At 38.6% G+C, this 12,059-nt stretch overlaps 1 protein-coding gene across 4 annotated transcripts in view; it reads right to left on the bottom strand.

Annotated features, from left to right (window-relative positions):
• The window catches only part of igsf9ba (immunoglobulin superfamily, member 9Ba), a 130,068-nt gene that overhangs the window by 19,833 nt on the left and 98,176 nt on the right, over positions 1-12,059 (bottom strand). For all 4 annotated transcript variants that reach the window (XM_088345384.1, XM_088345386.1, XM_088345385.1 and 1 more), the window contains 6 exons: positions 9,351-9,474; positions 6,598-6,773; positions 3,046-3,272; positions 2,895-2,979; positions 1,835-1,996; positions 1,716-1,761 (listed from right to left, as the gene is read on the bottom strand). In XM_088345384.1, coding sequence (XP_088201510.1) covers positions 1,716-1,761; positions 1,835-1,996; positions 2,895-2,979; positions 3,046-3,272; positions 6,598-6,773; positions 9,351-9,474 — 820 coding nt within the window. The remainder of the gene's footprint in view (positions 1-1,715; positions 1,762-1,834; positions 1,997-2,894; positions 2,980-3,045; positions 3,273-6,597; positions 6,774-9,350; positions 9,475-12,059) is intronic.

The following is a 12,059-nucleotide window of genomic DNA, read 5'->3' as shown; positions in this document are numbered from 1 at the left end:
ACACCGCACTCAAGTATAAGTCGCATTTTTGGGGGAAATGTAATTAATAAAATAAATCCCCTCTTTGGAAGTTGTGTAAGCAGAATCAACCCACTGCTCATTTGTTTTTACCGCTGAAATTATCAACAGAGCCCCAGAGCGCCCTCTTGCCACCTCGTGTAAAAATAGCAAATGAAATGATATACAGTAATCCTTAGCTATAACACAGTTCAACTTTCACAGCCTCGTTGCTTCATGGATTTTCATCATGCATTGTGCTCTGCTTTCTGATTGGCTAAACTGTCCCTAAGACAGTAGAGACTGTTAAAAAAAATATATGATATGTTCCCAGGTAGATAGATTAATAGATAGATAGATAAATAGATAGATAGATAGATACTTTATTCATCCCCGCAGGGAAATTCACATTTACATGTAAATGTACAGCATACATTACTTTTATATGTAAAATAAATGCTTGTTTTTGTTTTATTTCAGAGTACAATAAAATAATTAATTGTATAATGAGTGTAAAAAAGTAAAGGTTTTAACCTCACAGATTTTGCCTATAACGGGTTATTTTTGTATTTCACCCGCACCAATAAACGAGGGTTCACTGTACTGATAATAATGTGTTAATAATTTCCCACTAAGTCCGTGACCCCCAAAAAAAGATTCATAATCTGGAAAATATGTAGGGAACGTAAACCAAATATTTTCATTTACTGACTGCCCTATGATTCTGTGCCTCATATCCAGTAGAATAGGAAAATGATATAAGTCCTTAGAAGACTTGAATTGAATGCATCATTCTTAGTAAGACACACACTATTACAAAATAAAAATAAAAAAAATGTGGGCTTTCTTTGTTTAATTCTAAAATTGGTCATCCTCTTTAGAAAAAGTGAAAGGTTAAGAACATTGTCATCGTAAAGAGATTGTGTAATTCATTTTTAACTTTATTCAAGTGAAGACTGGGGTGAATAACATGGAATAATGTGGCAATGGTATGCTAATTTTAGCAGTTTTACGTCTACAAGTGTGTTCAATACTCAACAGGGATGTAATAGCGGTAAGAGAGGATTCTGGACTTTTTTACATTTTTATTTACATTTTAAATTATTTTCATGTTATACTCTAATTATTCTTCTAATTTATTATCCTTCCAACCTTCAGCACTCATGCACTGCAGTATTTAATCTTATGGTATATTATCTTGAACTTCAGGATGGAACTTTTTTATTTGATTGTTCATTTGATAGGTTCCAATGACAATAAATTCTATTCTATTCTCGAAACACAAACTTACGATTGTTATTTTTTTTGTGTGACTTGAGTGTTGAGCCAAGAGGAAAAAGGGCTGCTGCCTAAGACGTATAAAAATAAGGAAAGGTTTCCTACAATTTGGTCCTTTGAAAAGATGAGATACTGAAAAAAAGTCAATGATTTCAAATTTAAAAGCTGATCTGATATTGTGAGGATATATTCTCAAGGTTTTTTATTTTCCTCATGCTGAGGTTTTTGGAGTTTTTCTTTGCCAGTTTCAGATCAGGGGAGGTAAAATTGTAGCCTGTTCAGTCATTTGAGACTTTTTGTGATTAAGGGTTATACAAATAAATGTGACTTGACTTAAATAAAGACTGTGCAGTTTGGATGGTATTTTCAGTGGGATTGACAAAATCTGGTGCAAAATAACCTGCACAACTACAAACATCAGTTTTCTCTGCTATACTTACGGTGATTCCACACTCTTCCTGAAGTGAGTCACAGACAAGGGAGGATCTAAAAATGAAACGAATGGTTAGCATTTAGCGCCGCAATTCAAGGAGAATGGCTCAGTTGGTAGCTGACCGACCGGGTTTTCGTTTGAGCTTGCGCCGGTGCTGCCGGTTGACGAAACACGCCGCCAGAGTGCTGAACAGTACGGCAGCTGCTAGGAAACAGATAGTCGCCACCACGCCTGCCACGACCGGACGGGCAAGCCCCTCGTCGGTCACCTCCGCTGGAGGGAAGGGATCTGACGGACACAATGGAAAACTGCATTGCAGGATTTTGGGGGGGGGTTAAGTTTTATGTTGACTACAACAAGACCATGAATAATCTGTTGTGATTGGTAACAGACGTACGATCTTAAGCTTGAGGACGAGCGGAATTTCGGGCCAGGTTGGGCCTAATCATTATGTTCACGTTAGGGCAGGCTTCTCTCTCGCTGCCTTTTATTATTATCCACCTGTCATTGTTCTCCTTTGTCCCTCTGCCTCTCACTCTCTTAAAGTGGTGAAGTCAAATCTTTAAGACGTACTGCTGGTGGAGTTTATGGTTTAGGGACAATAAAAATATAAGCTTCTGCTATTCTTTTTTTTCCCTCTTTTTGGGTTTGTCCAGTTAGTGTCGCTTTTCTGTTTAGTTTTCTTGGTTCGTTTTTGTTGTTGTGCATAAACCGAGTTGGTATGTTTTAATGTTATATAGAAGCATAATGGCACGGCATTACCGGGCTTGGCGTTGCCAGGCATTGTACCGTGGTTTGTTAAAAAAGCGCCAGGGAGCACAAAAGAGCCACATGAAGATGCGCTTGTACACAAAGGCAAGTAGTTATCAATTTGGTGGATGCATTGACACCAAACCTAGCTAAAAACACTGAGAGGCCTAGAGTATAACTTTGTAATTTTTTATGAAACTCGGTTCAGCCGTTTTGGGGCGTACACGTCACATACGAAAATCAGGATTTATGAAGAAATGTAGACGTTTGGATTACAAGTTTAAATATATCGCCACCTTGGATGCTGTAATATTATTGCATGAACTGAAATAATTTTGTGTTTGTATCCCTAGTGACCAAAAAATCCACAAAAAAATAAGAATAAAGTAAATAAACATTCGGGTATTCTTGATTGAGGTTTTTGCTTTGTACTCACCTGTGCTGGACACGCCTACTACATTACTGCTCTCACTGATAAGATCTTCCATGACTGCCATCACTCGAAACTCATACCAGGATTCCTGGTGTCAGGAATAAGCACAAGGTCTATATCTTTGTTATAACAAAATGTGTTTCTTTTTCTTTACCTGAACCAGGTCTCTGGCGACAAACTCTGTTTCAGTGGGCGGGATGAGGTCGTCCAAGGTCTCCCATCGCTCCCCGAGACGGAATTCCAGGATGTAGCGGTTGACGGGCGAGGAATGGTTTCCTGGCGGGAGCCAAGTGAGGAGGACACCGTGTTGCGTGCGGTTGGCGGTGAGGCACCGCGGTGGGGTAAGAAGCACCAGTGGTTCTGGGGTACCCAGGGGAGAGCCTGGGGAATCAGGATTAAGGTCAGGGGGTTTGCATAGGCATATTTAGGAAATTGGGAGCATTTGATCGTAATTTAGGGAATAAAACGTGAGCAGACAAAAAAAACTGAAGGATTATCCCACCCCAAAAATTCGTTTCTATAGGAATATTGGTAGGAAGCTATTTTCCCTCTTATCTTCCAAGGGTCTGAGTGTTCACACAAAGTCTGTGAGCATCACTTGGAATAACGGTGAAAAACATCAATCTTCTGTGTGGCAACTAAATCATTATCAAACATCTCCAAAACCTGAATAAAGTTACACTTTGCTGAGTATCCGGCAATGCTAGATTATTTTGCACATTATAATACATCGATGAATGTACTATTGGAAAGGTTGTACGACTCACAAACGTGAGTCTTATTTTTTTTTTTTGAACGACACTTTTCAAAAATGGAAATCTCAAGTAAAAGTTATCTTTTGTTACCTAATACTAACATTTTGGGGGATTTATTTAGTTGCTTGCACAATACATAATTGTATTTAATCACACTTTTTAGTGGAAGTACAATGTTGGCAACAAGATTGACATATATATTTGAAAATGCACCTGAAGACCAATCTTATACACTCCATAAAACTGTCTTTCTTCTCTCTTTTTTCTGCACTTTTTTTCCCCTGCTTTTTTTCAACTTTTTTATTTTTTCCTTTTTTTTAATTTTTTTCTCACTTTGCTTATATTTTCCTAGCTTTTTACTCCCTTTTTCTTACAAATTTTTCTCTTTGTTCTTCAGTTTCTTTTTTATGTTTATTTGTTTCTTCCTTTTTTTTCAGTGCTTTTGACCTAATTTCTTGCTTTTTCCCTTTTCCTTATTTTTTCTGCTCTTTCCCTTTCTTTTCCATTTTTATTTTTTTTCTTCTCCTTTTGTTGATATATTTCTTAGTTTTTACTTCTTTTTCATTTGGGTATTTATTTTTGCTTTATCTTCCCTCTTATTTTTTAAGTCATTTTGTGAATAATGTTGGATGATTAGTGTTACAGGGTTTCTGCGGATCCTTGAAAAGTCTTGAAAAGGAATAAGGCCTTAATTGTCTTAAAATGCATTAAAATGTCTTGAATCCAGTTTTCGAAACTCTTAAAAATGTAAACACATAATACGATTTATATTCTATAATTCATCGAATTACTTTTGTGGCAACATCGAGTGACCACAATCACGGTGATGTGGTTTCAGTAGGGCCCCCTCAGAGCAGACGCATGTCTTAGGCAGTGTTCCCTCTAAGCTGCGCGCCTGTGCAATTGCGCACTGCTCGCACATTCTCAGCACACAAGAAAATCAAGCCAGCACACAAAAATGAGGGCTCAAAATTACTAATTAAGAAGCGACTTAAGTCAAAGTTACAGTGCATGAAGGTAAAAATACACGGGTTCCCCTGACGTTGTGTCCTAAATGCGGTATTTTGAAGTGGATTCGAAGTAGAACAAAGTTGAGTAAAGTTAGTAGAGTTTGTCGAGAACCGGCTTCTTCGGCTCGGCTCACTAAAAGGAACTGGCTCTTTTGGGTCCTAAACGGCTCTTCAGGTTGTTTTTGCTTCTTTAATCCCAACATGACCAAATATTATGTAAAATTATGCACAAAATGACTTAAAGGAAGGGGGGAATAGAACAAAAAAGAAAAAAATACCAAAATGAAAACGTAGTGAAAAGTTGAGAAAAAAAGAAACAAAAGGAAGAGAAAAAAGAAGGAAACATTTAGAAAAAAGCCAGAAAAAAAGAAAAGAAAGAAATGTAGGAAAAAAGTAAATAAAGAACAAAAAGAAAAAAAGTAACAGCTCGGAAAAAATAAACACAATGAGATTAAAGTAGGAAAAAACACGAAAAAAAACAGAAAAGTTTGTGTTGCATTCAAATAATTTCCAATTATATCAAGTGAATCTTGTTACCAACATTGTACTTCCACTAAAACATGTGATTAAGTACAGTTCTGTATCTTACAACTGACTAAAAAAAAAACAAAAATGTTAATATTATGCGACAAAATTTATCAGGAAATAAAAAGAAATGGATATCTTGTGAAAGAATTGTAAGAACAAACAATGTTTGTAGGCCGTACAACCTTTGCAATAGTACATGAGTCAATTCATTCAAAAGAGAAAAATAATTTTGCATTGCTGGAAACTCAGAAAAATGTAACTTGATGTCAAGTTTTGGACATGTTTGATAATTAATTATCTTGCCACACTTGGGATTATGGTTGCTCACTGTTGTTTCAAGCGTTGCTCACCGACTTTGTGTGAACGCTCAGACCCATGGAAAATTAGAGGGAACATTGGTCTTAGGTCTACACACAATGGACATAGAACCTTCAGGCAGAGAAATTTACTTTGGATCACGAAACATTGTAAATTTAATGAGAAATGGCTTTCCAACGAATGCTTTTTGCCATGGCTAAAGGCTGTGCCATGTAATGTGTATGAGGCACGATGTATTGTGTTCAAGAAATATTTGTGTTAATTTGTTTTGTGTGTTTCACTTGTGTGTTCTTTTTTGTAGACTTGGTCATGTTTTTTATTTCAAAAGAAATTCAAAAAGTCTTGAATTTAACTTGCCTTAAGTTGTAGGAACCCTGAGTTAATATATAGATTACAGCAACAAAAACAATCTGAAGAGCCGTTCGGGAGCCAAAAGAGCAGGCTCTTTTTAGTCAACTGAGCCGAAAAAGCAGTATTTACCGACTTTACTCAAGTTTGTGCCACTTTGACATTAACTTGCGCATTTAAAACAAACCGCCAAGGGAACCCTTGTTGCTTTTACCTGCATGCACTGTAATTTTGGCTGAACTTGCTACTAAATTTGCAAATCCCAAAACATTATTTGTATGCGCTGGATGGATTTTCTTGTGCACGGAGAATGTCTCCACTGATTATATTTTTCTTCAAAAGAAGATTAAACCCCCTCAAAAAACAAAATTCAACTACCAGTGCCAGAATATGGCATATAAAACTTATCTAGCTTGACTTCAATTGACTCCGACTTCATTTTTTTCTCATACCAGTAGATCAAAATGTTCTTCCATGATGTATTTTATCCACGAAAGGAGTGGTTTTTGCATGGACCTGAGGGGACGTATCGAGCAATCAATGATTTGTCCCCGCAAATTGTATGTGATCATTAAAAAAAAGGCAAAAACGAACCTACGCCATTGATTATATCCTTGATTCATTGTTAATATTATCTACATTTGAAATATAATTAGGATAGCAAATCCAAGCTACACATGAGAGCAGTATATCATTTTAAGCATCTACAATAACACATAAACAAAAGTGCCAACATTTCCGGCCCACCTGCAGTGTTGACCGTCACAACTTCGCTGAAGGGGCCGGTGCCCAGTTTGTTTTGTGCCAGCACACTGAACTGGTACTCTGTCCCAGGCTCCAGCCCTGGCACCTGCAACCACGTCTGCGCACCGGAAACCGGCATGGAATGCCAATCGTGGGGACCGAACTCCACTCTCTTTGACCTGCGCATCGGAAAACGAGAGTGATCGTATGTAAGTAGTTTGTGTTAGTGAGTTACAGCAAGTCATGTTTTGACTGTTTTTTATGGGCAATTTTCACTGTTTAAATTTGGATTGTGCTCACAAGTGACCTACTTAGAGGGATCCACCTGGGAAATAAGGTCACTAACAAAGGGAAAACAATTTTACAGTCACATGATGATCGTGTTTCTTTTTTCCGAACAGTAATGAAAAAATAACTGAAACCCCAGAGGGATGTGAAGTCCTTTTTTGGTCCTTTTTGTTGTTATGATCACACAACAATGGCGTCCTGTTTGGCAGTGCAAAATACGACGTCATTTCTCATTAAATTATCTTGCAAAAGTCACACATTTCTTCCAATATGCATACAACTGCTACAGTGGTCAACAACCACTGGCCCGCGGACCGTTATTGAGTGTTGTTTGGTACCGGGCTACAAAGCAAGAAAGAAAAGTTGCCTTCTATTACAAAAAATAATCGCCTTATTTTTTGCTTAGACCGTATATAATGCACATTTTATTACCTAACAAAAGAACTCAAAGGACCATAATATCTTACCGGTTGGAAAAATGGATTGGTCTCTCATGAACTGTCCTCATATTGGTCAGATCCTACCTCTCAGATAGGATGCACTGTGTTAAATATGGTGAAATTAAATCTGAGCCCTTTAGTGTTACCTGTGGTGTTCCGCAGGGTTCAGTATTTGACCCCCTTCTTTTGAGAGTTTACATGCTTCCATTAGGTGATCTTATTTGCAAGTATGATATCAGTTTCCGTTACTACGCAGATGACACTCAACTATATCTTCCGATGCAGGAATGGGCCCCACTAAACTGTGGAAATTTGGAGGCCTGCCTCACTGAGATAAAAGAATGGATGTCACTCATCTTCTTGCGCCTTAACTCTGAAAATACCAAAATATTAATTCTTGGTGCATCTTAATGCCGTGACTTGTTCTCAAAAACGTCTCTGAACATTGACAAATGTAATATCACCCAGAGTGACTCAGTCAAAAATGGAGGTGTCACATTTGACCCTAAAATGTCCTTCCAAACACACGTTAAGAATATTTCTAGAACAGCTTATTTCCATCTTCGCAACATTGCTAAAATTCGCCCTATGCTGTGTCAGTCGGATTATAATTCATGCATTTATTACCTCCCATCTCGATTACTGTAATGTACTACTCTCCGGTCTCCCTAAGTCCAAAATCAAGAGCCTGCAGCTGGTACAAAATGCTGCAGCGAGGCTTTTAACTAAGACAAGAAAGTTTGATCACATTACCCCGATTTTAGATAACCTGCATTGGCTCCCTGTTAGCTTAAGATGTGATTTTAAGGTTCTGTTGGTATCATACAATGTAATGCATTGACTTGCCCCCTCATATCTCTCAGATTTAATTTCCCTTATGTTTTGGTCTGGAGCCTTCGCTCTGAAAATGCTGGTCTACTAGTGATCCCAAGAACCAAGAAGAGATCCGCAGGTTCGAGAGCGTTCTCCATTAGGACCCCTATGTTGAGGAATGCTCTGCCCCCTGAGATTAAATCTGCAACATCAGTGGAACTGTTTTAATCTAGGCTTAAAACACACTGCTATTCTATAGCTTATGAATGACTTATATTTCCTGTTGACGATATCTGTGTGTTATTTGTTATTGCAAAATCCATTGCAGCCTGGTCATCCTCGAAGGGGGATTACCTCATGTGCGGTCCCTTTTCAAGGTTTCTTCATTTTCCTCATGTTGAGATTTTGCAGTAACAAATAATACACATATATTGTCAACGTAAAAAATAGGTTATTCATATGCTATAGAATAGAGGTGTGTTTTAAGCTTAGATTTAAACATTCCCACTGAGGTTGCAGATCAAATCTCAGGGGGAAGAGGATTACACATGGAGAACGCTCTCGAACCTGTCTTCTTGGCTCTTGGGATCACTAGAAGACCAGCATTTTCAGAGCGAAGGCTCCTAAAGTTTGTCGCTTGCTGTGGCACTGGTTTTCGTTCGCATTTGACAACAGTGTCATCTAGTGGTCAAATATTACACGTTGGAGCTTTAATATCTTTCAAAGTCCGATTCAGTGTCAATAAATGATTTTAATCATGGCCCAACGTATTCAGCAACATGGCGCCGTAAGAATAGTGTGACGGTGAGCTAAATCTCGTTTCCTTGAGTCATCTTTAACCCTAGTGGCGTAGTGGTTAGGAATCGTCGCTCTCACCACTGGGATCCGATTTCGAATCCCCTTGCGATTATTCTTGACGCAATGTTTGTGACACACAATTCTTAGTTTGAGTAGAGTAAAAGTGAATCTAAATGTTATACTTATGTTTTATTAAAATTTATGGGTGAGCGTTATACGTAAATAAATATGTACATTATCAAGTTTATCTCACCACAACGATCCAGGTTCGAATCCCATTTTAATAGAAAGTCAAGTCATATGTATAGCCCTTAATCACAAAGAGTCTCAAAGGGCTTCACAGGTTGTAGTTTTCAACACGTTTGTGACCTAAGATGCTTTGTTTAAGCCAAGAAAAGGTAAACGCGGAGCACTTACACTGGACCGTACCACACGGAAAAAGTCTGCTCGAAGCCGCCGTCATAGCCCGCTTCCCAGGACACATTAGCTAAGGAGGTTGAGGCCACAACATGGATGTTGCCGGGAGCGTGTGGACTAGTGCCTGAGTGGTTTACACACAAAAGGAAAGAGGTAATAATCAAGTGCGCTTTATAGTCTGAATTTTACGGTAGTTGCAACAGTAATCCAAACTATTTTTTAAAGTTTTTACGTTTATTTATTTTCATTTCAAAAATCGCATCACAAAATTAACAAAACACCCGAAAAGAAAAAAAGGGATGATGGATTGAGGCAAAAGTCATATAGGAGACTTTTTCTATCAATCATTTCAACTCGTTATTTTGTCTAACATCGTTTTGACAATCATTTCTTAGTCAATTTAGAAAATATCTCATGGTTCAAATCATGACATACAATTTACATTTTCTCAGTTTTTTTCCCTCTCATCCCTCTCCTTCTTACTCTCTAGCAACAATCCAATCCATAAAACCTAGGCCAAATAGAAATTATTACTCGTAAATTTATGAAAAAAAATCGGACAGGACACAACCAAACGAGCGAGCCATAAGGGCAAGGCGAGACTCAGTGAGGGCCCATGATGATCAATGTGACTCCATTTGCTCTTTTTTGTTCTATTTTATGTTCTCTATCCTTTCTCCATTATCATCTTTTCATTCTTGAATCCAATCAAATATTGGAGGTTTTTTTCCCCACACACATCTTTCAAATCCTTTTTTGTTTTAAAAATTTTCAGCAATTTCTCAATTTTCTCTCCTCCATTGTCATAATGACTGATTCATTTCACCTGTGCCCGCTCGTTTGGCGCCAGCCGCTGCTGGCTTCCTGATTGGTTCACCGTCATACTTAAGCTCCATCCCTTCACTCGCCTGTTGTCAGTCCGTCAGCGAACCTCTTTTTCACAAGGCAAGCATTTTTGATTGACTCCCGTCGGCCCCGTTTTTCACCCGTTTTCCACCGCTTCTGTTCCTGATTTCCCCGTTCGTCTCCGGCTATGACCCGTTTTTTGATCCCGGCCACGTTTTAATCTCCCGTCCCGGCTAACAACTTGTTTTTTGACCCTGACCATGTTTTGATCTCCCGTCCTGGCTAACGACTCATTTTTTGACCCTGACCACGTTCGGCTCTCCCGTCTCGGCTGATGACCTGTTTTTCCGTCTACTACACTACACTTCTCCGGAAGATCCACTTCCGCATTCGGAATTTGTTACGATTCTGTGAGCGGCTTGCTTCCCGCGTCCAGCGAGCAACGGATCGCAGGCGCTGCCTTTCCTCTATATCTCAATAGACTTGTGATTTACGTTACGCATCTGGGTCCTACTTTAGTTCTGGTCGTGACATCCATATTTTGACATATTTCATTTATTTCAAGTTAGAATTAGTATAGACAATGCACTCCAGCATATCATGTTATAAAGACTTAAAAGAGGAGAAAAATGTAAAAATAAATAGGCAAAAATGTTTCCAAAGTTGTGCTTGAAGACTGGCTTAAGTTGCAAGTGCATCAAAACAATGCTGCAATGACAATTCGCTGAGACATATTTTTAAAAACATAAGATATGAAAAACAATTGTTTACATGAATACGCAATATTTTTCACAGTGCCTCTTTAGGGTGGTGATGATAATAAACTGTCTCTTAGTTAGTCCTCGTTTTGCTGCGGTATCATTTTAACTTCTTGATTTTACTATGTACAGTAAGAAACAATCATATGAAGTATGTTTTTTAAGTTTTGTGAACATTTCTTTATATCATTTTTTCCAATAAATTATTGTCTTGGACCTGGTATTTAAATTGTGTTGGGAGAAGGTCCTTAAGGTTGAAGGGCAGTTAGCACAGCTTAGCATTAGCATTGCGCCTAGTGTAACATCTCAGTAAAACAAAGCCTCTCAAGTTGTGCTGGTATCAAGGCAAAGTCACAGCGTCTCGTCCTCAAACATTCTCAACTACTCCAAGTAGGCTACTCGAGATGCAGCCAATTTACAGTTTGCAGTAAAGACGTCCTGGCACCGCTCGCTGGACACACAAAAGCAGCAGTGTTGCGTGATTACGAAACCAACCTCCCAATGAGCCACATCAAGCTATTACAGAAAAGATGTAATGAAATTCTAATGACACTCGCAGCCAAATTTGTTGGATAGAGCAGATTAAGAGAAGTCTATTGCGATTATAGAATAGAATAGAATATGCCTTTATTGTCATTGTTACAACATGTGATATATTGTAACAACGAAATTGGACGACTCCAGTTCCACATTTTACAGTGAGGATAATGAAACAAAGAGATAAAGTAACAAAGAACATGTTTTAACTGTCTTTGTTGTAAATAGGCTCTGCTTCCTCCGGAGGGGGGTCATGAGGGGGGTGAGGGACAAACAGAAATGGTGGATCGAACTGGATGTTTGATCTTACAGTACACACAGTCCAGTGTATTTTCCCGAATTGCTCAGTCCACGTATTGAATGGATTTGGGGAGTACAGTCCATAAACATGCCCGATTAAAGTCGCCGGCGACGATAAAAGCTCCGTTGGGGTGTGCAAGCTGCTGTTTATTGATAGCAGCGGGCAGGAGATTTAGCGCTATGCTAACGTTAGCATAAACAGCAAGCACAATGACCACAGTTAGCTCTCCCGGTAGATAGAAGTGTCTGCACGATACTGCTAGAAACT

This window comes from Urocampus carinirostris, chromosome 10, assembly GCF_059441175.1.
Source record: "Urocampus carinirostris isolate Australia breed hairy pipefish chromosome 10, RoL_Ucar_1.0, whole genome shotgun sequence".
Lineage (NCBI taxonomy): Eukaryota > Metazoa > Chordata > Actinopteri > Syngnathiformes > Syngnathidae > Urocampus > Urocampus carinirostris.
Note: the sequence above shows the minus strand (reverse complement) of the source record. Positions and strands in the feature narration are given on the sequence as shown.